The 26,495-nt window shown below is 43.0% G+C and overlaps 2 protein-coding genes across 3 annotated transcripts; one reads left to right on the top strand and one right to left on the bottom strand.

Annotated features, from left to right (window-relative positions):
- Positions 1 to 375: 375 nt before the first annotated feature.
- Positions 376 to 7,720, top strand: LOC112406849 (boLa class II histocompatibility antigen, DQB*0101 beta chain). Of its 2 annotated transcripts, XM_024755859.1 has the most exons (5): positions 376 to 566; positions 1,995 to 2,264; positions 5,425 to 5,706; positions 6,213 to 6,323; positions 7,350 to 7,720. In XM_024755859.1, exons 1-5 carry the CDS (start codon positions 458 to 460, stop codon positions 7,355 to 7,357), a joined length of 780 nt encoding a protein of 259 aa, XP_024611627.1. In that variant the 5' UTR covers positions 376 to 457; the 3' UTR covers positions 7,358 to 7,720. The 2 variants fall into 2 exon arrangements, with proteins under 2 accessions (XP_024611627.1, XP_024611626.1); XM_024755858.1 differs by lacking the exons at positions 6,213 to 6,323; positions 7,350 to 7,720 and having other exon boundaries at positions 393 to 566; positions 5,425 to 6,148.
- Positions 7,721 to 16,697: 8,977 nt separating this feature from the next.
- Positions 16,698 to 23,853, bottom strand: LOC112406850 (HLA class II histocompatibility antigen, DQ alpha 2 chain). The gene is made up of 5 exons (XM_024755860.1): positions 23,703 to 23,853; positions 19,533 to 19,781; positions 18,794 to 19,075; positions 18,345 to 18,519; positions 16,698 to 18,177 (listed from the first exon to the last, which is right to left on the bottom strand). Exons 1-4 carry the CDS (start codon positions 23,782 to 23,784, stop codon positions 18,365 to 18,367), a joined length of 768 nt encoding a protein of 255 aa, XP_024611628.1. The 5' UTR covers positions 23,785 to 23,853; the 3' UTR covers positions 16,698 to 18,177; positions 18,345 to 18,364.
- Positions 23,854 to 26,495: the final 2,642 nt, after the last annotated feature.

Here is a 26,495-nt window from a genome sequence, read left to right as displayed (position 1 = left end):
TGAAGAGTGGCCCCCGCTCGCCGCAAGTAGAGAAAGCCCTTGCACAGAAACGAAGACCCAACACAGCCAAATATAAATAAATAAATAATTTTAAAATATATCACAGAGATGTCTACTCTTGAATCATTTTCTTTTCTCTTCTTGTTTTTTAAACTCCGAAGGCATTCAATCTTCAGATCATTCAAAACTGCAAGGACTCTTCACCCGAAATGTTCATCCAGTGTAATTTGATGAAGACAGAGTGCCAGGCATTAGATTGAGAACCTTCAAAACAAATGTCTGCCCAGAGATACATGAGGTACTTCAGCTCCAGTGCTGATTGGTTCCTTTCCTTGGGACTCTCCAATCCTGCCATACATGGAAGCTTTCATAGGCTTTTATTCTCTAAAGCAGGCACACCAGATCCACTGGGTGTGAGCTGTGTTCACTACCATTACTTCTTCCTTTGTTCTCAATTATGTCTGGGACGGTGGCTCTGCAGATCCCCAGAGGCCTTTGGACAACAGCTGTGATGGTGATGCTGACGGTGCTGAGCACCCCAGAGGCTGAGGGCAGAGACTCTCCACGTAAGTGCAGGGCAGCTGCTCCCAGAGCCACCACTCTGGGGACCAGGCTCTGAGGGACACTTGGCCTGGGGTGTGATCTCAGAATATTTCCTCTCTTCGGGGATGCGAGCTATGTTACATTCTCATTTCCACCTTCTAATGACAAAGTGAGGACAGTCCCCTTCCCACAGGCTTAAGCCTGGGGACATTATAACAGGGAGGAGGAGACAAAGTGTGTATCTACTACAAGTGCTGGGACAAAGTGAGCATGGGTATTTTGTTTTAAAGAATTTCTCCAAAGAAGACACAGCAGGACTTGTCATTTCAGGATCCCCCAAGACCTTGTCTGGACTTAATACTATGGGATCCTGGGTTGGGGAAATGTAGGGCAGCAGTGGTCTCTGTAGTCTCAGATTTTGAGGAAAAGGACTCTACATTCCTGACTCTTGAGTGGAGGGTTCCTGGAAGCAAACTCCTGGTATTTGAGTGGAGCTGACTGGGTGGCCACCGACAGAATCTTAACCTCAAGCTTCACTGATTTATGGTCAAATAGTGACTTGAGTGGTATTCAGAGACTTGAGTTGAGGATGGATGGGATTTAGGAGAAAGGAGAACGTAAGAAGAGAAATATGTATATTGAGAAAGCATTCATTTCAGACACAGGATTAGCAGCTTCAAATAAATTCTCTCAATCTTCCTAACACCCCTACGTGTAGATATAATGACTTTTTACACAATTATACTTACGATACAGATACTCCGTTAAGTAACCCACCCAAGCTGGTAACTGTCTCAGTTTAATTGGAATCCAATTTATCTGTTTTGAAAGTCTGTGCACTTTCCGTGAATAAACCATCCTTTTTAGGACTAGGGCCGTGTCCCTTTTAACTACAAAGGAGTCGGGTCGGGGTGGCAGAAACGCAGAGGAAACCCACGCATGGGAAGGAAGGCACTTTGCCAGGGACCCAGAGAATGTGCCTGTCAGGACGAGGACAGGCTCCATTCTACAGCTCCTTTATTATTCCCTTGAAGTCTTGTGCTTATGTAGACACTTGTTTGTCTCTGAGGTTCCCAGGATTTCGAGGGAAAATGACATTTCATGTGAGAACGTCCTGATCCCTCTAAGTACAGAGACGGATGTAAAACCAACCCGATAGCTCTGTTTACTCGGTTCTCAGGCTCAGGCAGGGATCGCAGGTCCCAGGGCTCCCCTCAGAGACAGGCCTCCTCGCACGAAGGTCATTCTGGAAGCCCTCAGACGGGGCGGGAGGCCTTGGAAGAGCCGCCCCGAGGCTCCGGGTTCGCAGCGGGAGGCGCAGGGCTGGGCTGGGCCGGGAACCCGGGGTTGAGCGGCGGGTTTCAGGTTTTTCCGACCCAGCTGGCCACGGGCCGACATCGCCCCGCCTGACGAGCGGCTGCCGCCTGGCTGAGCGGCGGTGTCTCCCGCAGAGGATTTCTTGTTCCGTCATATGGGCCTGTGTTACTTCACCAACGGCACGGAGCGGGTGCGGTTCGTGGAAAGATACATCTATAACCGGGAGGAGTTCGTGCGCTTCGACAGCGACGTGGGCGAGTACCGGGCGGTGACCGAGCTGGGCCGGCCGGACGCCAAGTACTGGAACGGCCAGAAGGACATCCTGGAGCAGAATCGGGCCGAGCTGGACACGGTGTGCAGACACAACTACAGGATTTATAAGACCTTCACGGTGCAGCGGCGAGGTGAGCGCAGGCCGCCCTCCGCGGGGCCCACCCTCCCCTGCCGAGACTCCGCGCGGGGGTGAGGGGGCGGGGCCGCGGGGGTGGGATCCCCAGGCCCGCGGAGGGGACAGCGAGCCCTGGCGTCCCGCGCGGAGGGCCGGGGACCGAGGGCACAGCAGGGAGACGGAGGTTGGTAGCCCTGGAACATTCCCCGCAGAGGCGGGTCCAGAACTGCTCAGTATGGCCCCAGCTCTCCAGAGCCTCGTCCTGCGCAGTTCTTTCCACTAATTCTGCACGTTCCCGCCTCGTGCCTTTGGCTTCTTTGCTTCCCGAAGCTCAGGAGCTCAGCCTGGTGGAGTTAGGGCTGCTCCACGGCTGCTCTCAGGGGACCTTACACACATGGTGATATATTACAGCCATGAAAGAATACATTTTCACTTTTTGGTTTCAAATCATTATTCATCTTAATCCTGGTTTCTTAAATGGATGTCACTGTATCACTTGCCCCGGCCCTCTTTCTGGCAAGGGACTGTCTTAATTATCCCTGTGTGCCTAGTACCTGACACATTGGCAGGTAGTATGAGCTCCATAAACTTTGCTTAAATTAATGAATAAATGTTCTCTGTTGCCCAGCCACTTAGGCTCAAGAGAAAGCATAAAGGTAAATAGGGTTTTAAAAACTGACCGTATTAATTATTCTTTACGATTTTGCGTAATGCTTTAAAGTAAACTCTTATTGACTTGGATCTTAACAATTTAGAATTCGTGGATGCAAAGCCTGAGGAAAAAAAGTGTTTAGTAAAAATAGAAACAGTACTTGAGTGTTGTTATAAGGCAACGTTTTAATTTCTTAGAAAAGCTCAACAAATGGCTGATATCAGAGCTGAAGTTTTGGGGTAAATAAGTTGATGCCATTTAATTACTGAATAAAAATTGTTTCAGGTTCCGTTGGCCTGCCTATCCTCTCTCTCTCCCTGCCAGCTCCCCCAACATCCACTGCAGGGGTAGACATTCTGAAAGTTAATTATACCAGTTTCATGAGCACCTGTTGCTAGGCAATTGTCTTACCGAACACTACCTATACTATGCCACTCAATTTCCTTGGTGTTAGCAATCAGTATCACCACTTTGTATATGCTAATATTGGTACATAATAAGCAGTTTAAGTAATTACACACAGTTATTCACTGTCTTGAAGCCTCCCCCAAATACACAATAGGCATCGTGTTCTTTACTACATGTATATAGAGTCTAATGGAAGCAAAGCCTCGTTTAAGCCAGTTGTGACCAGAAGCAGCAATGAGTCTGTTCCTGCTTATTTTCAATGTTAGTGGGACACAATGATACATTCAAGGGATTGAAAACTCACTGATTAATCCCTAGTCTGACCCTGGTGTTCTCTGTGTATGTTCACATAACTTTTAGCTTACTTTACCCTATCTTGCCTTCTCCTTCATTCTGATGCCACCAAGTACATACTTATATTTTTGCTATTTCAGTTCTTTTTCATAAAAATTATTCTAAAATTTCTCTCTTGAACTTGTGACCTCCATTTTTTACTCCCAATCTGTTTAAGACGAACAGATTTTATAAGTCCGCTTGGCTGACCATGACTTTAGTCAGAGCCCAGGAAGAAGAACCTGATCAAGAGTTAAAGTCCAAACTGAAAGCATGATTCTTTCCAGATGATGGCTCACGAGTACCATGTTATTGGGGTGACGAGACTGCCTGCCGACCTCAGCAAGTCCCAGTTATATTGTATGTTCATGTGCCATGCTCACTAACCCGGGCCAACTTCTGCAAGAGTCTCAGAATATTTTCTATAGAGAACATACATGATAATTATGTCTGATTTCAGAGCAAGGCAGTTATTCTTAATAGCAAAGGGATGGAGTAGGGTTGGCAGCTCACTTGAATGTTAAAAGAAAATTAGGGGAAAAAAGTAAATGAGAGTACATAATGTATTATCAAATAGCTAAAACACTACATGGAATATTTACTATAGTTTTGCACTAAGGGAATGAGGGAGATGCAATAAAATGGCTGCAGAGATAAAGGATAATACGTGTAAAACAGGTTGGGAGGTGTGTCATATTTGACCATGAGTAGCAATCTGAGAAGATAAAGGAATCGAGGCATGGTCAAACATGATGTTTTATCAGTGTTACTTGTTTTCACGGTTTCCTTTCTTTTCCTTCAAAAATTACAAACTTTTGACATAACACTTGTTCTTTTTTGTTTTTATTTTTTGTTTTGTCTTCGTTACTAGATTGCAAGTTCTGTAAAGGCAGGGGCCACAGTTTGTTGTTTATTTTTGGGTCCCCAGTGCTTGTCAAATTTATATTTGTTGAATGAATGAATGAATCAAATAAAGTATATGTGGCATAAGTGAACTCGAGATGGAAGTGTAGGTATTTAATTATATAAATTTTTGTGGGGAGTTCGCCACAGAATGGCATTTGAGCTAAGATGAGGCTAAAAACTGAGAGGGATGCTTTGTTGACCGGTAAGAAGTGCTCTCGCTCTCGAATTCTGTATTACAGGGCTGAGGGTTATAGATGTAGCCTGTTTGAAAAGCACTGCTTTGTAGGAAGGATGTGATGGTCACTGTTGTCCCATTTTACTGGACATAGAAATGTCTGTACTTTCTTAATTCTCAGTCCATGGGGCCATGACTACTGTTGATCATCTCATGGCCAGCAGGTGGGAGTCAAAGTTGCTGGATTTTCTCTACTGTGGGGAGCACAGAACCTAACAGAAAACGTATCACTGACCTAGCACATGTCACTAGAGCTTATCCTCATGGTCACTTCTAGATGGGAGAGCGAGGGGGAACAAGTCCAGGTTTATTATTTTATTTTTATTTATAACATAAAAAATGTTATAAATAGTGACTTGTATAATATAGCAATTTATAATTTTAAAGTGCTTCATTTTTATCAATTAGTGTCAATAGAGTAACTCCCATAGAATGATTAAAACTGTCTCTTGAGACTCTGAAAAGTAAACTGACTAATGTTTTTATTCAAGCTAATAAAGTGGTCCAGGTTAGATCCAAATCCAAGATTTGGAATCCAAGGATCTTTCCACCCTGGTACCAGGGAAGGACTCTTCCTGGTGCGGAGACTTGCTGCGTGGTCTCACATCTCACTGTGTCTTTTCCTGTCTGTTACTCCCTCAGTGGAACCTACAGTGACCATCTCCCCATCCAGGACAGAGGCTCTAAACCACCACAACCTGCTGGTCTGCTCGGTGACAGATTTCTATCCAGGCCAGATCAAAGTTCGGTGGTTCCGGAATGACCAGGAGGAGACAGCTGGCGTTGTGTCCACCCCTCTTATTAGAAATGGGGACTGGACCTTCCAGATGCTTGTGATGCTGGAAATGACTCCCCAGCCAGGAGATGTCTACACCTGCCATGTGGAGCACCCCAGCCTCCAGAGTCCCATCATGGTGGAGTGGTGTAAGGGGCACTTGGTTTCCTTTCACCGTGGGGCCCACGGGATAGGGGCAGATAGAGCTTCCTTGGTCCATCCCATCTCATCCCTTGTCCCCAGAATCCCTACTGAGCTGGAAATTACAGGACACAAGAGTGCCTCATGCCTCATACTAAGGGCATCAGAAGAATCCTGATCTCATTGTCTTTCCAGATACAGGGAGCTCACTCCACACACCAGGGCCCCAGAGCCCAGCCCTGCTAGCCTCAAGGATTGACTGGTGACCAGAGTCTTAGGGCGTAAGGTTATGGATGTGTCCCTGAGGAGCAGGGACCCACTTTCCCCTTCTCCCACCCGTCCACTCTGTCCAAGGATCTGTTGGCGGGTCCCTCCCCTAGGGGTAGTCAGAATGGAGAACTAGGTTCCCCTGGCACCTCCACCTCCTGTATCTCAGACTAGACTTTAGGCTTCTCAAAGGGACACCCTGCTTTGGTGTGGGGACAAACCCTGACACTCAGGCTCTGATCCCTAGGGGCACAGTCTGGATCTGCCCAGAGCAAGATGCTGAGTGGTGTTGGGGGCTTTGTGCTGGGGCTGATCTTCCTCGGGCTGGGTCTCATCATCCGTCACAGGAGCCAGAAGGGTAAGGAACTCTGGGGAAAAGGGGAAGATGGGCTGTGACTGAGACCCTCTGTTCAGGGGAGGCCTGTGCCTCTAGATATAGCTCTTTCCTCCTGACCCTGAAAGGAAGGAGACTAGGCTGGTGGTGGGCGGAAATGGAACGACCTAGGGAGGCATTGGAGTCTGATTTTACTGGTTGAAAAGTAGCCCTTTCACAGAGGTGACAGGTGGGATTTATTCTAGGGCTTCCTTCTAGTGACAGTTCCATTCATTTGGGGAGATTTTATTTTAGGGCAGTTAAGGCCTTGTGGGTAGAGAGGATGGGTAGGGAAGAAAGATATTTCAAATTAAGTTGCTTATCTCATTTCCCTTTGGGGTGGGTGAGACACTTGCTGTTCGTGTCATGAGACCTTTTGTGGGACCTCGTGGGCCTCCACCAGCAGGTACTGATTTTGCTCTGTTTCACTGGGGGTTATGGGGACAGGTAAAAGAGGGAAGGGTGTGAGGTGAGTATACCTGGGCACAATGGTCTCGTCCATGGCCTATTTTCTGCTATGGGATCAAGAGTTAGGGGAGAAGTTCACCCAGTTTCTGTAGGAAGCTCCTGAGGTTGTTCTCCAGAATCAGGCCATAACTTTGGTGGCCTCTTTCTGTGAAACTTGGAGCCAGAACTGTGGTGTTAGTGCTAGACACCAGGATGATACCCACTTTGTGCCACATGTTGGTGACTACTGCCTGTGGGCATTTATAGTGACTGAAAGAGGCTATGCGTGGTGGAAAGAAGGTGAGTTATTATCTAATTTATTAAAAGTTTGACGTCTTCATGTCCCCCAGAAGGATAACAGCTGCTCCCCAGCCTTCCACACATCTGCGTCAGGCTGAAGTGTTGTGCCCTCTTCAGCTGCTTCACCTCTACACAGATGTTAGGGGAGGTGATGGTGACATGCCCCGGACCTCAGCTTTCTCTGTCGGATGCTGCAGGCCGAGAAGAGGTGAGGGGGCACGTCCCTCAGGGTGCCATGTGCTGATCACGCTCTCTCTTCTCCAGGGCACTGACTCCTGAGGACGCTTTGACGGGGATTGGTTTTTGCTCTTCTGTAATAGCTGCCTGTTCTTGCCCAGAATTCCCAGTTGCCTGTCAGCCTGTTCCTCTGAGATCAGGTTCCTCCATTAACTCTAACACAGTCACCAGGTTACCCCTTGCCCTGCCCCAAGAATTTGACTGTGATGCTGCTTCCTGCACTGACCCCGGAGCCTCTGCCGGTGTACTGCCAACAGCGTCTACTGAGCGTCTACTCAGACCCCAAGGGATTTTTCTGTTTGCATTCTCCCTCTGCAGACTGCCCAAGAGAAGCACATTGTAACCGTTACCTGGCTATAGGGTATATCGTAATTAAACATGAATATGAGTTATCTATACCCTGAGCCTTCTTTTTTATTCAGTTTATGCTAATCATATATTTTTTAATATTTATTAAGACTCGCGCCGGGTTTCAGTTGTGGCACATGGGATCTTCGTTGCTGCATGCGGGATCTTTAGTTGCGGCATGCGGGATCTAGTTTCCTGACCAGGGATTGAACCCGAGCCCCCTGCATTGGGAGCACGGAGTCTTAACCACTGGACCACTGGACCATAGGGAAGTCCCTATGCTAATCATATATTTTTTATTGAGGTATAATTGATATACAACATTATATTAGTTTTGGCTGTACAGCACGATGATTCAGTATTTGTATATATTTTTGCAAAATGATCACTACAGTAAGTCTCGTTAACATCATCACTATAGATTGTTACAATTTTTTTCTTGTGATGAGAACTTTTTAGATCTACTCTTCCAATGACCACCTGTCAGGGTTACAGGAAGGAGGCCTCCCTTGTGGGGAGGTTAGATAGTTATCCAGCTGTCAGACCAACACACAGGCTGGGAGCTGGTTGAGAAGCAGGCAGTGCCCAGGAGTCTGATTCAGCAGCTCTGGGTAGAATCCAGAGAATCTCTGCTGGGAAACCACTGGAGCAGATCAGTGGATTCCACAGTGGTGGGAAGAATGAAAAGGACATCTCCTTCATATTTGCGTTTTATCTAAAAGTTAAAAAAAGGAAGTAAGCTTACTAATATTTGAGGTCTAGTGAATCAGACAGTCTCGTGTCACAACTGTCACATAGAATACTGTAGGTAGAGCAGGAGTATTCCATCACTGAAAGCTGCAGGAGTATCTTCATTTGTTCACTCACGTTAGCATGTTTCCATGTATTGTAGTTTACTGTGCCCTCTTAAAGAAACTTACGGACTATATTATTTTATTTTATTTTTATTATTTTAAATAACAGAATTGCAAATGGTAGAATCTTCACAATATTTTGAATGAAATGGGGAATAACCATGATAATCTTTTGTGTCACAGAGAGGTTTGTGGGTTATCCTGGGTCTAAACAATTAAAGCATAGTCAAATTAAAAAAAAAAAACTACTCTTTTAGCAACTTTCAAATATACAACACAGTATTATTAACTAGATTCACCACGCTGTACATCACATCCCCAGGACTTATGTATGTTATAACGGGAAGTTTGTGCCTTTTCACCACCTTCATGACTTTTGCCCACCTCTGGCAACCACCAATTCATTCTCTTTATGAGTTCTTTTCTATTAAAGATTCCACATGAGTTAAGTGAGATTTTACGGTGTTTGTCTTTCTCTGTCTAACTTATTTCACTTAGCATAATGCCCTCGAGGTCCATCCATGCTGTTGCAAATGGCAAGATTTCATTCTTTTTATGGCTGAATAATATTCCAATATGTATATATACACACCACAGTTTCTTTATCCATGCATTCACCAATGGCCACTTACGTTGCTTTCATATCATGGCCATTGTAATTAATGCTTCAATGAACATGGGGTGCATAGATCTTTTTCAAGTTAGTGTTTTTGTCTCCTGTGGATAAATACCCAGAAGAGAAATTGCTGGATCATATGGCAGTTTTATTTTTAACGTTTTGAGGAACCTCCATGCTGCTTTCAATAGTGCTGAACCAATTTACATTACCACCAACAGTGTACAAGGATTCATTTTTCTCTACATCCTTGCCAGCACTTGTTATTTCTTGTCTTTCTGATGATAGCCATTATAACATGTGTGAGGTGATATCTTTTTTAAAAAATATATTTATTTAATCTTAAAAATTTATTTATTCATTCATTTATTTATTTTTGTGGTGATACCTTATTGTGGCTTTGATTTGCATTTCCCTATTGATTAGTGATGTTGAGCATCTTTTCACTTACCTGTTGGCCGTCTGTATGTCTTCTCTGGAAAAATGTCTATTCAGATTCTCTGCCCTTTTTTTTTTTTTGCGGTACGTGGGCCTCTCACTGTTGTGGCCTCTCCCGTTGCGGAGCACAGGCTCCGGACGCGCAGTCTCAGCGGCCATGGCTCACGGGCCCAGCCGCTCCGCGGCATGTGGGATCTTCCCGGACCGGGGCACGAACCCGCGTCCCCTGCATCGGCAGGCGGACTCTCAACCACTGCGCCACCAGGGAAGCCCCTCTGCCCATTTTTTAATCAGACTTTGTTTTGCTTTTGAATTGTATGATATTTTTATACATTTTGGATATTAACTCCTTAGCAGATATATAATTTGCAAATTTCTTCCCCATTCAGTAAATTTTCTTTTCGTTTGGTTGATAGTTTCCTTTGCTGTGCAGAAGCTTTTTAGTTTGATGCAGTCTGACTTGTTTATTTTTGCTTTTGTTGCCTTTACTTTTGGTGTCAAAAAGTCATCGCAAAGGCCAATGTCAAGGAGCTTACCATCTATGTTTCTTCTAGGAGTTTCAAGGTTAAAGGTCTTACATTCAAATCTTTAATTTTTGAGTTAATTTTTGTGTATGGTGTAAGATAGTGGTTCATATTCTTTCTTTCTCATGTAGCTGTCTACTTTTCCCAACACCATTAATTGAAGAGACTTTTCTTTTCCCACTGTGTATTCTTGGCTCCTTTATCGAAAATATGTGTATGGGTTTATATTTGGGATCTCTATTCTGTTCCATTGATCTACATGTCTGTTTTTATGCCAATACTATATTGTTTTGATTACTATAGTTTTACAATATATTTGAAATCAGGGAGCTTGATATCTCCAGCTTTGTTCTTTCTCAAAATTTCTTTGGCTATTCTGGATCATTTGTGGTTCCATACGCATTTTAGAATTATTTGTTCTAATTCTGTGAAAAAATGCTATTGGTAATTTGATAGGGATTGCATTGAATCTGCTTTGGTCATTTTAACAATATTAACTTCTTCCATTCCATGACCATGTTATATTTTTCCATCGGTTTGTGTCATCTTCAATTTCTTTCATCAGTGTCTTATAGGTTTTAGAGTACAAGTCTTTTACCTCCTTGGTGAGATTTATTTCTAGGTATTTTGTTCTTTTTGATGCAGTTGTAAATAAGATTGTTTTCTTAATTTCTCTTTCTGATAGTTTGTTGTTAGTGTATAGAAACACAACAGATTTCTATGTACTAATTTTGTATCCTACAACACTACTGAATTAATTTATTGCTCTAATAGTTTTCTGGTGGTGCCTTCAGGATTTTCTATATATACTGTCATGTCGTCTGCAAACAGTGCTTCTTGCCTTCCAACTTGGATTCCTTTAATTAATTAATTTATTTTAATCTGATTTTAGGACTTCTAATACTATGTTGAATAAAAGTGGCTAGAGTGGTCATCCTTGTTTTCATTCTGATCTTAGAGGAAATGCTTTCGGCCTTTTAATGTTGAGTAGGGTGTTGGCTATGGGTTTGTCATACATGACCTTTATTATGTTGAGGTATGAACCCTCTATACCCACTTTGTTGAGAGTTTTTATCATAAATAGGTGTTGAATTTTGCCCAAAGCTTTTTCTGCATGTATTGAGATGATCATATGTTTTTTATTCTTCTATTTGTTAATGTGGTATATCACATAGATTGATTTGCAGATGTTGAATCTTGCAGCTACAAAAGCCAGGGCACCAGAAGAGTGTAAGAGCTCCCTTCTGAGAGCTACTGGCACTGTGGAGCGTGTCAGGGGAGAGTGAAATGATAGTGCCCCCCCCTCCAAGTTCTCTGGAAGGGATTACAGTCAGCCTTTAGATTTGTGTTTAATTAGAAGCTTCCCCCTCAGGCTGTAGCTATGATGGTAAGCTAATAGGCCTCTTTCACAGAAATACTGATCTCCCGGGTCTGTTGCTTCTTACTGTGCCCTGGGTTGGTAGCTGTTTAAGAACTTTTCTACATTTGTTATAGTTCTTTGTCACCCATGAGCCTAGTGTCACCCTAAGCCAGACAATGTAGAGGCATCTCCTAGCACCAGCTGGAAAAATCAGGGCACCAAAGGTATAAGCTTCTTTGTAGGGCACCAGTGGGCTGGAGCAAGGCAGGGGGAGAGTGCAAAGATTTTGTCCACTGGCTTCTGTTGCATGCAAGTACCTCTATAGCCCCTTAGAATTGTGCCAAACCAGAAACCTGCCCCTCAGGCCAAAACTCCTGGACAAAAAATAAGCCTCTTTCTCAGAAAGACTGGGAATGTGTTTCAGTCTGCTATTTGTGCAGTACCCTTGGGGTGGTAGTCTGCCAAGAACCGTATCTGATTGTTACAGTCCTATTGGACCTAGGAGTGTGAATCTCCCTGCCCTCCAGAACCAGGTGATCCAAAGACATCCCACTGGGTTGCAGCCACAAAAACTGGGACACCGGACACAAAAACCAGGACACCAGACCCAAGTAAAAGCTCCCCTGCAGGAAATACTGGTGCTCTGGAGTGTGGCACAGGAATAGTGTGAAGATAGCACCTGCTGGCTAGCGCGATACAAAGTGGGAGTGTAAAGATGGAATCCCTGAAAAAAAAAGGCGTAGAATAAAAAAAAAAAAAGGTGTCTGCCCACCTTAGCATAGCAGAGGGAGAATGCGAAGATGGTGGCTGCCAGCCTCCATCCCTGGGGAGTATCCCAGCAGACCCCTGCTCCTTAGGCTGACACTTTAAGGTCATCAAATGAGCCTCATTCCCATAAAGTCTGGGCACTTTTCAAATGGCTTCTGTGCTGGGACCTGGGTCGAGTGAGTCTGTGTGTGAGCCCTTTAAGAGCCATTTCTCGGTTCACTACAATATTGTCTCACGGACATGAGAGCCATTGGCTTTCAAAGCTAGAAGTTTTGGGGACTCATCTCTCAGGTGCAGGTCTTAAAAGCTGGGATGTCTATATTGTGGTGTTCAAACCCCTTGCTCCTCAGGGAGAAGCTCTGGATTTTGAGTTCCTTCCCAGTTGTGGGTTGCTGTACCTGGAGAGGGGTTTATGGAAAGATAATGACTCAGCCTCTCTTGCCTTGATGTGGTTTCCCTCTCATTTGCCTGATGTGCAGGTGTTGTTAAGCCAGTTTTTAGTTTAGTTATTTCTTTTTTCCAGAGGAAATTGTTCCATTTATAGCTGTAGACTGGGTGTGTCCATTGGAGGAGGTGAGTTCGTGATCTTCCTTCATCAACCACTTGTACCAAACTCTTTCAGCAATTTTGAATATATCATCACCTTCTGTCCTTAAACGTAAGATTTCTTTTGAGAAATCTGATAGCATTATAGTTTTCCTCATAAGTTATAAGCTTCTTTTCTCTTGCTGCTTTTAAGATTATCTCTGTCTTTGATTTTTTACAATTTTATCATAATACATCTTTGAGAAAATCTCTTTAAGTTGAATTTTATTTTTTTTAAGAAGATGTTGGGGGTAGGAGTTTATTAATTTATTTTTGCTGTGTTGGGTCTTCGTTTCTGTGCGAGGGCTTTCTCTAGTTGTGGCAAGAGGGGGCCACTCTTCATCGCGGTGCGTGGGCCTCTCACTGTCACGGCCTCTCTTGTTGCAGAGCACAGGCTCCAGACGTGCAGGCTCAGCAGTTGTGGCTCACGGGCCTAGTTGCTCCGCGGCATGTGGGATCCTCCCAGACCAGGGCTCGAACCCGTGTCCCCTGCATTAGCAGGCAGATTCTCAACCTCTGCACCACCAGGGAAGCCCTTTAAGTTGAATTTGTTTCTTAACTATGCGCTTCATGAACTTAGCTATCCAAATCTCCCTTCAGATATGGGAAACTCTCAGTGATTATTTCTTTTCTTTCTTTTTTATTTCTTTCTCTTTCTTTCTTTTTCTTTTCTTTTTTTAAAGAGAGTGATACTGGCAGGGCTATTTTATTATTTATTTACTTATTTTTTTGCATTAAAATTTTTTATTGGAGTATAGTTGATTTACAATGTTGTGTTACTTTCTGCTGTACAGCAAAGTGAATCAATTATACATATATCCACTCTTTTTTAGATTCTGCCATTGTTTCTTTAAATAAGCTTTATGTTCCCTTCTCCGTTTCTTTTCCTTCTGGGACTCCAATAATTGACAGAGGGTTACATTTGATTGTATTCCACAGATCTTTTAGGCTTTATTCACTCTTTTGCATTCTTTTTTCTTTGTTTTGTTCTGAGTGGATAATTTCAAAGTTCCTGTCTTCTAATTCACAGATTCTTTCCTCTACTTGATGGAAAGAAGATGAAAGAATCTTCCTCTTCTTTCCATCAGGCAGAAAGAGCATTTTTTGTTGTACTTTTCATATCCAGAATTTCTATTTGTTTTTTTTTTTTAAGATTTCTATTTCTCTATTAAACTTCTAATTTTGTTCATGTATTGTTTCCCTGATTTCATTGAGCTGTCTTTCTGTGTTTTCTTGTAGCTCACTGAGCTTCCTTAAAAGAGCATTTTTGGGTAAATTATAGACCTCCATGTCCTGGTGTCAGTTACTGGAAGATTATTTTGATTCTTTGGTGTGTCATGTTTCCTTGATTTTTCATGTTTCTTGAAGTCTTTCATTTCTGTCTTTGCATTTGAAGTAGCAATAACCTCCTCCAGTCTTTACTAACTGACTTTGGGAGAGAAACACGTTCTGTCCGTCTTGCTAGGGATTCTGAGACTCTCTCAGACCTTTTATGGATATGCCTGTACCACACTTCTTGCTCTCTCGTGGCACAATGCTTAAACTTGTATGCCTTCTCTTGATTCTGCAATGTACCAGGCTGGCTGCTGACAGCTTCCCTTTTGTTTTCCCAAGAATGGAGCTGAAGCTCAGGTTCATGTTCTCTCCCTGGCCTACAGATTCGGGCTGGCTTTCTGTGCTACTCATTAGTTGTCTGCCAAAGCTCACTCTTGCTGCTGTCAGGAGTGCACAGAGGGAGCTGGCCACAGTGTGGGGTGTGTGTGGGTGAGGTGCATGGAGTGTTGGGAGTGCCTGTGGGCAAGTTGATGGGATTCAATGGTGAGGCATCCCCAGTGGCAATGGACATCTTGCCACCAGTGGCAAGTTGGTGGACATCTTGAGGGATCTGCGCCTCTTTCATATCTTCCAAGAGTTCTATCTGCCACTTTGCTGACCTCTACTCACCCCCAGTAATGTAAGTTATGACTCACTACTCTGGATGGGGTGAGAGAGAAATGGCAGTTTCCCGCACAGCTGAGGAAGACAGGTGTTCACTCACATGCTCTCACTTTCCTTACAATTATCCTTACAGGATAATTCGTGAGTTGAGAAGGTCTCTCTTGGCACCAAGCTGTGCTGCCTTGGGGAGGAGTGATGCTGTTCCTCCTACCCTCTCCAGTGTGTCCAACTTGTATTTCTTTGCTCCAGTGGTGTGCTGGAAGTTCTCCACTGGAAACCTGGACTTCCACAAAGGCTCTCTCACCTATGAGTAATTGTCTAAGACTGTTCTCCGCGGGTTCCCAGATAATAGCTAAGAGGGGCTGAGCCAGTTCATGGGCCATTGCAGGGTCCCTAGCCATGACTGAGGTCTGTATGCTTGTTATCTGATGCATGGTCGGCAAGACTCCTCCTGGATTCCTTAGCATATGGTGTTGGATCCCATAGCTCCCACAAAGGTATCTTTATCCAGGAATGGATACCAAATTGTTGTTAAAAGGGGGATATGAACGAGAGACATCTTGTTCGACCATGTTGCTGATGCCACTCCCCAAGTACGTTCCTGTTTCCTGATTAACAACCTCACTTAACTAAGTCATATTCTTAATCAACTTCCAATAAAGCTATGTGTGCTAGGTACATTTTATATTCTTTTATGTCTAACAGTATTTTATCCTTTCTTCATGCCTAATTGTGATTTTGAAAAGGTATACATTTATTAATAGAAAATAATTTTCCTTTAGAACTTCCAGGCCTTTCTCATTATCTTTATGATATAAGTATCTGATGGTTTAACAGTGCCTGTTGTATGTTTGTTTTGTTTCCCTCACTGGGATATTTTATGATCTTCTTTTAACACTTGAGATTCTGAAATTTTAAAAATGATTTAAAAAAATTTTAATGTATCTAAGAATGAGTTTTTTTTCATTAATTTTGCTAAATATCTGAAAGTCCCCATTCCATGTAAAGAATTAGGTCTTTTATGTCTGGAAAATTATCCTTTACTTGTTTTCATAAATTTCCCCCTTCATTTTTCTGTTTCCCTCTCTAGCTCTGTTACTTGATGTTGCCAGGTCTACTCTCTGTGTCTTATCTTTTCTACCATATATTACATTTCTTTGTCTTCTTTTTCAGGGAGAAAATTTCAAGGAGGTTTTCTTGATTTAATTTTTATATTACATCATAATAATTCTATTATTATAATTTTTATATTATTCTATTGTTTTTTTACTCTTTCTATTACATTTCCAATTTTTTAGCCCCTCATTATTACTTTTATAGAGGAAGTATCTTTTCACTAAGGATTCTAATTAGAAAGAATTGAAATAACTTGCTTGCTCTTACATAAACTTTCTCTACTAAACTGTAATAATTTTTGTTTTATTTTATTGTCATACTCTCTTTTAATTTGGCTGCATCAGGTCTTAGTTGTGGCATGCGGGATCTTTCATTGTGGCGCGCGGGCTCTTCATTGCAGCGTGCAGATTTCTCTAGTGTGGCAAATGGCCTCAGTAGTTGTGGCGTGCCCTGGGGCATGTGGGATCTTAGTTCCCCGACCAGGGATCGAACCCACGTCCCCTGCATTGGAAAGCAGATTCTTAACCACTGGATCACCAGGGAAGTTCCTCATACTCTCTTTCATACTGTTAGATTTCTCAAACATTTGCTCTGCCCTCTTTAACCTCGTCCTTCACTTACTGTAAACCATCTTGTTTCATCTCAGACATTTATACAAGCCTTCTCTAAACACCAAATTACACTTGGTTCCTGTGCAATACTGTCTCACATTACCTTGTTCTTTTCCTTTATAAATTCCTCAGAGTTTGTACTTGTATGTTTGTGAAACTGTTTCATGTATGTATGCTTCCTCCTATTGGAATGTAAATTCTTCAAAGACAATAAATGTATCTGTTTTCACATTACTTTAATACACTCAGAATGTAGTATGGTATGTATCACAGCATCGCTTCTAAGTGACCATTTTTACATTATAGATTGAACTAGTAATTATATTTAATAAAGTTTGGGGTTTAGCCCAACCAATAATAAAGTGAGCATTACTTTGCTTTCTTTTGCTATTATTCTTTGTTGTATACACACTCTTTAGGGTTACATTTCTGAGAGGTTCTATGGTGTAGAACAGGATTTGGATACTCAGTGTTTCTTAACTGCAATACAAATAAGGAAAACCTTAAAAACCAAAATAACTTCAAACAGAATGCTTCTCTGCTTATTTTTTCTTTTGGCTTTCCTGGAATATCTAAAAAAAAAAACCTTTGTATTATGGAACATTTCAACTATATACAGTAATAGGGAGAATAGTACCATGTATCAACAGTCCAGTTTTAAAAATGATCAGTTCATGGACAATTTTGTAAACCCACCCATTTAATATTATATGCATACTGGGTTATTTTAAAGATAATCTTAGACAATATATAATTTCATTGATAAATATTTTGCTATGAAAATCTAAGATATAACAACTTTTTAGAAATATAACAGCAATGCCATTACCACACCTAAAATTATTTCTGATTGTCTCACAAAAATTTTTTTTGTTTGTTTGTTTCTTTTTGCGGTACGCAGGCCTCTCATTGTTGTGGCCTCTCCCATTGCGGAGCACAGGCTCCAGACGTGCAGGCTCAGAGGCCTTGGCTCACAGGCCCAGCTGCTCTGCGGCATGTGGGATCTTCCCAGACCGGGGCTCGAACCCACGTCCCCTGCATCGGCAGGCAGACTCTCAACCACTGCGCCACCAGGGAAGCCTCTGTCATAACTTTTAAAAGCTATATTAAGATGAGTACAGACTTATTTCTTGGTTTTTGTATTTCTGCTATAACAAATCTACACCATGGGAGAAGAGTATATATTATCTTCAATGATGCCTGAATTAGGGGGGTGGGTGACAGTGCCAAGAATGGGAACAGAAGGAAGAGAGAAATAATAATCTCAGCTAAGATAACAACATATTATTAGTCTACACAGGTTGCTCTTGTGTTACTGGGCATGAAACATGATCTGAGAAACGAAATTAAGGGGCCTAAAGCATAAGGGAACAAGGTCCTAGTCAGCCTTGAGATGAAAGACAGGAAAAGTTTCAATAAAAGGAGGATTCATTGCTTCCATGATGATACTGGATCAGGGTCACTAGGGATTAGGTAACTGGGTGGAACACGCCAGTGATCCCATGGTATGTAACTATTGAGAACAGAAAAAAATCATCAGGTGGTCAGGGGGAGAATTCCGAGGTCTATGTGAGCTTTAAGGGATAAGTCCCAGAGAAGAGGTGAGAGGAGGAGTGTAAGAGGAGAGAAGCTATATGAAGATAGTTCTAGGTCATCTAGCATGTCCACTCTTCTGCTCTGGTAGACGGGCAGTGCACCTGCAACAGGACAGACATGAGACTGATGAGTCCTAGGGGCCTTCTGTGCAATCGTCATGACCTTTCCCAGTTCTCCTCAACTTTTCAACCACATTTGAGTCCACAAACCTCTTCCCACTTTCTTTCCTCCTATACTGTCTCCAATGCTGACAAATCTGAATCCTTACCTTCCCTTCTAGGGTGCAACTCACAAGGGCCCGTGGTGTCTGGAGGGACCACCTGAGCGCAGGCCTTGGATGATGAAGACAGTACCCACCACGATGCCTACGAGGCCCACAGTCAACCCCAGGGCGCAGACCACAGTCTCTGTCAGCTCTGACATAGGCGTTGGAATCTCAGGTTCTGCAAAAGTGAAGTTGTAAAACTCAGAATACAGAGTGTTGGTTCATGTGCATGTGTTTGGGATGGGGCAGGATGGCACCTTCATTGAGGTGAGCAGGTTTCATTCTGCAAAGACTCAGGGCAGCAGGCTTAGGGAAGAGAGGGAAGTATATCTTTAGAAACACTTGAAGTGTGGAAAACAAGCTCTGGACCATGTGATTTAGGGGCTAAAAGGCAGGACATTCTGTACTTGATAGAGAAGAGAAAGTATCAAAGGGGTGGAACTCGTACATACCCCAGTGTTTCAGCAGTGGCTCATCCAGGCCCCAGTGTTCCACTTTGCAGTCATAAACATCATCATCAGAAGGGAGGAAGGTGAGATAACTGATCTTGAGGAAGGAAAGATCATTCTTCGTGAGGAAGCTGATCTCAGAGACACCCTCTCTGACTGTGTGTCCGTTTCTCAACCATGTGATGTTGATCACAGGAGGATAGATGTTGTCCACAAGACAGATGAGGGTGTTGGGTTGACGTAGCAACACAGGGAACTTAGAAAACACAGTCACCTCAGGAACCTCTGTGGTGAGAAAACAGCACTGATGTGAAATGAGGATAGCTCTGCCCTGAGGTTCTGCATTGCATCCTGGGGGAGCCCTCCCACCAACATTTCCCAGTCTGACAGTGGAAGAGCTCTTGTTTCCCTTTTGCTTGGGAGATGCTAGTCACTGCCTCTGCTTTATCCCCATGTTCTCTGTGGGCATGCTTGTTAAGGAGGGAGGTCTGTGGGACTCCTCCTTGAGGGATTCAAGGGATATGTTATGGGAGTAGGGATCCTTATATTACATGGAAATATGTGATCTTTGAGAAGAGGGAGGATGAGGGTTCAGTAATTACTGTGAGAAAATCTGGGGACTCCTTGGAAAGGAGAGAGTTTTATAGAGTGGTGAAGGGTATCTCTCCTTAGGGAACAAGAGAGTGAGGCCTGGTATGAAACAATAGTTTCAGTAAAGAGAGGCAGAATGGTGGACACCTACCATTGGTAACAGGGGTAAAGTTGGAGCGTTTAATCAGGATATCCAAGTTATGTTTCCCCACAGCTATGTTTCTCAGGGCACCCTGTGGGTCAAAACTTGTGAATTCGCTAAACACAGGCAGCCGCCAGACAGTCTCCTTCTTCTCCAGGTCCACATAAAACAGCTCATCTCCATCAAATTCTTGGGTGTACTGGCCAGAGGGCCCAAAAGACTGGTAGATAGTTGTGCCATAGGACGCAACGTGGTCAGCTGATAAGTGAAGGTGAGGGGCAGGAAGGTGCAAAACAGAGGGAGAGGAAAGAACCATGTTAAACAAAGTTACAGAAGAAACAACTCTCAAACATTGTAGTCTTCACCTCTGGCACAGTCTCGAAGCAAAATTCCCAGCACCTGTTTCCTTCGCCCTCAGTGTTGGTAGCTGTCCTGTTAGAATCCAGTCTGTCTTTCCACTATAACATATGCTTAGAAGGGTGGACTTTTCACAGGCCCTGTTTACTGCTATTTCCTGCATGTCCAGCTCAGTACCTGGCACATTGTAGGCTTGTGATAAATATCATAATGGAAAGAAAGAAGAAATAAGGGAATGAATGAATGATCATGGTGTTAGTTTACTTCCCTTTGCTTCATAAGTTTTCTTTCTCACTTACTTCTTTCATCAGTTAATAACACATTCATTATGGTTCCTCTCCCCTCTGGACTGGCTCAGAGCAGAACGTTTTCTATACAAGATTCATTTCTTATTGATTGATTGATTGATTGATTGTGGTACGCGGGCCTCTCACTGTTGTGGCCTCTCCCGTTGCGGAGCACAGGCTCCGGACGCGCAGGCTCAGCGGCCATGGCTCACGGGCCCAGCCGCTCCACGGCACGTGGGATCTTCCCGGACCGGGGCACGAACCCGTGTCCCCTGCATCAGCAGGCGGACTCTCAACCACTGCGCCACCAGGGAAGCCCCATCTTATTTTTTTTAAACCAAGGAAAAGCACACGGAATCTTATTATTTTAAAAGAGTTTCCTCTAACTGTTACAGGGTGTAAGAACGAGTATGACAAGGACAGTGACAGTATTACAAAACATATAAAGAATAAACAGTGGTTTTAAGTTGTCTGTTTTGTTAACAGTAGTGATCCTTAAAGGAGAGTGCTTGATTGCTTTTGAAGTAAGAAATGGAAGTTTTATTTTGGATTTCTGTTATTTCCCACCCCTACTTTTTTCTTTAAGGAGGTTACTAAACTTCTTTTTCTGACTCAACACGTATTTGTTGAGGACTCAAGGTACTGTGCTGCTGTTTTCTTCAAATGGACAATATACTTTTCTGAGGATGCCAAAGCAGAATGGCAACCGGTTCAGTTGGACTCTACTCAAGTAAGCCTGACTGGACAATTTTGTCCAGACACATACAAGCCTTTTATCATTTTCTCTTTCCTTCCTTCCTCAATTACTGAGCATCAACAGGATTTCAGACATTGTGGGAGGCAAAGAGTAAAACATCAATCAGGCATGGTCTCTGCCAACAAGGAGAATATTGATTAACGGGAGAGTCAGGTGAGTAAAGGAGCAAGTACAGTGTACTGTGCTGAATTCTGGTATGGATGTATCCAACAGCCTCATCTGACCTTATCTATTAATCAAACCAAATGACATTATCCTCTCATGTTCCTTGGTCTTTGCAGGGGTCTGTTTTTTTTTTTTTTTCCCCCTGAAATGAAATTATCTGTTAGGATTTCCTGGACACCTCCAGTTCATTCTTTTTTTAAAATTTAATTAATTAATTAATTTATTTATTTTTGGCTGTGTTGGGTCTTTGTTGCTGTGTGCGGGCTTTCTCTAGTTGCATCCAGTGGGGGCTACTCTTCGTTGAGGTGAGCAGGTTTCTCATTGTGGTGGCTTCTCTTGTTGTGGAGCACATGCTCTAGATGCGTGGGCTTCAGTAGTTGTGGCTTGTGGGCTCTAGAGTGCAGGCTCAGTAGTTGTGGTGCACGGGCTTAGTTGCTCCACGGCATGTGGAATCTTCCTGGACCAGGGATCGAACCCATGTCCTCTGCATTGGCAGGTGGATTCTTAACCACTGTGCCACCAGGGAAGCCCCAGTTCATTCTTGAAGTTTCTGCTTAGTTACGAACTTTTTAGCTAAGTTCTCTCATTACACATGTTTTTGCTCACATTATAACCTCCAACCTCTCCATCCCAGTGTCCTGCTTTCAAGTCAATCTATTCCTCATCATTACCCAGCATGACCCCTTGGCTGATCACTTAAAAGGCCTTCCAACGTAGCCTCCTTATCCCTGTAGTGAATATTCTTGACTCCTTTTCCACCATGAATGTATGCAATTATTCTCTTCATCGGCTACTTGTCCTGAGTTGCCAGCACTGAAGAGCATCGCACTGCTATGCCAACTGGAACCAAATCACTTTTACAGCTTCAGCCTCAGCTGCATCCATTGCCCTGCTCAGCAATACTCCTTCTGTTTTTCTGCACCATTTTCTTAGCATTACTAATCTTAGTACACTCTATGGGGCAGATAGCATGTCTTTTCATTTTTGCATCCCCCAAACTTAGCTTGCTGCGCGTTCAAAAATGTGTACAAAATGTCAATTACTATTCTTGAGGATCACAGAGACTTTGGGGAAGACTGACAAGCACAGAGGTAGCAGAATTATATGACAACCAGAATCAGCAGTGACCAGGGCTGCAGTATGATTGTGAGCCCTAAGCGCTGTTGCATAAGCAAGCTTTCCTCCATAAAAATATTACAAGTCATATTTTATGGTCATACTGGTATAAAGACAAATATAATCTAGGCTAAATTAAAAATTAAAACATTTTCTTCTACCCTAAAAGTTCATTTTTTTTCTAATTAAAATAATAAAATATTTTCATGGAGCCCTATAAGCACTGCAGGCCCTTGGCCTGTGTCCCCTGTGCCCAATGAGGAAGTCGAGCCTGACCAGGACACTCTAGTGTGACGCTGAAGAAACAAAATTTAGAAGTGCTCTGGAGAAGTACGTGAAACTTCCACTACCACACACAATTAGAATGGGAGCATTCATGGTTAGCAAAGTTGCTTGACGATTAGAGTAACCCTCCATTTCACTTCCCTTTTGAACTACCTGGCCTTTCTACGTTGGTTTTTATAAACTCACTCAATGTCTATAAAATAACAAAGATGTGGGCCAGGGATGGCTCCTGGAAGGAAAGGAAGACGAAGGAATGTAAGAAAGGAGGGTGGAAGGAGGGGGACAGCAAAGGCAGAGGGGCCTAAGGGACCAAATAAATAATCTGTGCTTGACCATTCTTCTTGAAGGACTTCCTCAGATGGGGCAAAGAACTGGTAACTTGGGCTAACAATTTGAAAACAATGTAATTTGATTCATCAAGTTTCTTATCATAAAGTTCTCAATTTTAAAATAAAAATAAGGAAATTTCTTACTTTGTTAAAGAAAATAAAGCAAAGCTACACTTGTAACGGTAAAACTAAAAAAATAAGAATAATCTTTGACATTTGTGTGTCTTAATCACTTAGAAAGCATTTCTACACACGTCTTTTACTCGGTTATTTGTGAAGTGACATGTATGAGGTAACTGAGGTTAAGTGAGGACCCTGTGGTAAAACGCCTTGTGTAAAGGCATTCTGCTGGGCTTGCTTACCCTCTCCCCACCTGTGCGAGATGACAGCATGAAAATGTATGTAGATCTGAGACTGAAAAGGTCACCCTTCTTTGTATCTACACAGTATACAGAATTCATGGAACTGTTTGCCCCAAGATACACTTTAGGAGAAATATACAAAAAGCTTCAACATTTGCTCAGAGAAATTTGGGAGCAATAGTTCATAAAATTTTAGTAACAAAATATCCACTTATGGAAACGTTTCTAATCTTTGAGGCAATAATGAATGAATGCGCTAGAGCCCTCCAGGACATATTCACTGGATCCAATATCAGAAACAGAATAATGTCCTTGGTGAGCTCTGCAACAGCACAAGTAGCAGAGAGAGTGGGTCTGGACTCTGGTTTCCTGCAGGAGGAATGACTCTAAGTTTTAGATTTGCTTAATATTGAGAACGCTTTGAGGAGTCGCTATTGTTTCTAGGCCAAACTCTGTCTTTTTTTCCCTTCAATTCCCTGTTCCCCAACTCTAGTCCCCACGTCCCTCAACCATGCACTCACCCACAATGTCTTCACCTCCACAGGGGCTCATCATGATGGTCAGGGTGAGGGTCCCCAGAATCAGAGCTCTGTTCAGGACCATCCTCTTTTAGGGTGGTCTCAGCAGTTGCCGTTCTGAGTTGCAGAGTAATGATGAGGGCTGAGCTGAGAAGGAACTCTGTAGACACCCAAACCACACGCTGCCAGGTCAGGATTTGGCCAATCAGAAAAATCCCCTATGATGACACCTCAGTTGCCAGATGAAGACTTTGTACTAAGAGGCCTCGAAGGGGCTGGGAAATTTCTTGGTTCTGAGGCGGCCTCCACTCAGAGTGGACCTGAGGGAATTTTCTATGAAAGGAGGGAGGGTATTAAATCAGAGTCTTCTCACTTATGTGTATGCCTGCTGGTGACAAGAGGGCTGGGAATTTCTGAGCAGCCTCGTGGACAGATGAAGTCATCACTAATATGGTGTCCGACAGGATATTCTGGGCTATAACTTCCAGGGTCTCTCCCCTGAGTTCGTCCCCCTCCCTGGCAGGCCCCACCTCCTCCCATTTCTCTTGCCTCCTTATGTGGGTTAACTGTCTTTCTCTTTGCTTCCATAGTGCATATGGAATTCTCTAAATATTGAGTTGATCCAAGTGATTTCTGCTGGTGATAGCCAAGGAATACCTTTGCCTTTTCTACTTATAGGAATCCAGTTGAGTAAATTATTCTTTTCGTACTCTCAAAAGCTTTTAAAATTACCCAGGGCAATAAAAGTACTTGTAATGTCGTGTAATGCTGCCTAAAGTAACTGCATGATCTTTCATTTGAATTTTTTCCCTGTCTTGAGTATTCTTTATGCTCTATATTTTGGTGAACCTATCTACTTTTAAAGGAATTTGGAGAGCATTGATTACATTAAAGAAAGCTCTGGCTGGCATGCTGTATAATTTTTTTAAACTTAAGAATGTCAAGTCAAATATTGAGGGTAGAATTCAGGGAATTGTTCTGACTTAGAAAATGTTCTTCCTTTAATCTACTGGATATTTTAATATTCTTTATCCTGCCACATTAAAACCCCAGGTATTTGTGAGGGACTAAGGACTGAGCTAAAGTGAAAGACAATTTTTAGTGGGGAACTTACTTTTTCAGAAGAATTGATTTTCTGTGTGTTATGGAAACCACCGGTTAATGGGGTTCCATTTAGAATCAATCCCCCTGTCCCTGTTAGATGGCCCCCAGTTTCTCAGCACTGTCTTACCTCACAGTGACAAAGACTATAAAGAAGAGTGAGACAGAAAAAGCCCTGGCATCTGGGAGCTGCCTGGGACTATTAATTAGGCCTTGGTATTGCCAGGAGCTGGCCTGCGACTCATAGCTAGGTTTTGGTGTTTTCTCGCTGAACATAAGCAATGTCGTACAGCAACAGCATCAGACAGCCATTCTGTGACCATCAGCCTTTCTGCTTTGACTATCAAAGCAGAAAACAAGGCCACTCCGTAATCATGTCTCAACACAGACAAAACATGAACTGTGTCCAAATCACAAAAATGACCAAGCGTACTTCTCCCTAGATAATATGAATGACCTCTGCTTCTTTCCTAATTACAGCTTTAGCCTCAGTATAATCTTCCTTCCTCCTAGGGAAGATTTATTAAGATGCCCGATTACAGAATTACCCCACTTCACCACCCACTTCTTGAGAGAATCCAATTAAGAACAAAGTCTCTGTTTCTTAAATCCTCCTCAAGATCACCGAACACAAGCCCAAATCCTATAATAGTTTAAGGGTCTGTTTCATGTGTTGCCTAGGCTATGGTCCTCAGTTATTCACTCAGACATTAACCTAGGTGTTGCTCTGAAGTTATCTTATAGATGTGATTAAGGTCCCAAATCAGTTGACATTATGTAAGAGAGAGTATTCTAGATAATCTAGGTGAGGCTGGACGAATCAGGTGAAAAGTCTCAAGAGCAGACCTGAGGTTTCCCTGAGGGGAAGAGATTTCACTGTGGGCTGCAGCTTCAGCCTGTGCTGAAATTTCCAGCCTGCCTTTCCTGACAATAGCCCTCCCTATGGGTCTTGGACTTGCCTAGCCCACCTCACAACTGTGTAAACTAATTCTTTGCAGTGAATCTCTTAAAAGATCTCACCAACAGGTTCTGCTTCTTTGGTTCCAACATCTTCATATTGAGATACCCATGATTCCCCATGGTGAGTTTGTGAACAATACAACCAACTTGTTCATCCCTGGATGTGCTTCCGATGATCCTTGGCTGAAGACGTTAACAGCACTTCATTAGATTATTGTGAGGAACATAGACATACTGCACCTGGAATGAAAAATTCCCACAGCTCTTTATACTTGTAATGAATTAATATCATCCCCATTTTACAAGGAGGACATCAAATTTCAGAAAGGTGAAAGGATTTGCCCAAAGTCACACAGCTGGTGAGTGCAGAGCTGAAATGTGACAAGGGCAAGCCACAAGTCCCTGTGAGGGAGGGAGGGGGTCTCCTGCGTGGATTCAGAATACAGTGTCCTGACATAATTAGGATAAATATTTGACCCTACAGGTGGCCTATCATTCTTTCTAGTCTCTCCCATTATGGACCAAGAGAAATTTTGAGGTTCTACTTGAGATGTGCTCCTTTTACCATGCAGCATCCTCCTTTCTATGCAGAAACAACATGTTTCTATGCTTTTTTTCTGGATCCAGACTTACCTGCTTTATATCTTAAATAAATCACTTACAGTTTGGCAAATGGTCAAAACTTTTCCTGACGGTGCTTCAGAATTTCACCTACTAATATTACAGTTAAAAGAA

Source organism: Neophocaena asiaeorientalis, unplaced genomic scaffold (genome assembly GCF_003031525.2).
Source record: "Neophocaena asiaeorientalis asiaeorientalis breed wild unplaced genomic scaffold, Neophocaena_asiaeorientalis_V1.1 scaffold962, whole genome shotgun sequence".
NCBI classification, from domain to species: Eukaryota; Metazoa; Chordata; class Mammalia; order Artiodactyla; family Phocoenidae; genus Neophocaena; species Neophocaena asiaeorientalis.
Note: the sequence above shows the minus strand (reverse complement) of the source record. Positions and strands in the feature narration are given on the sequence as shown.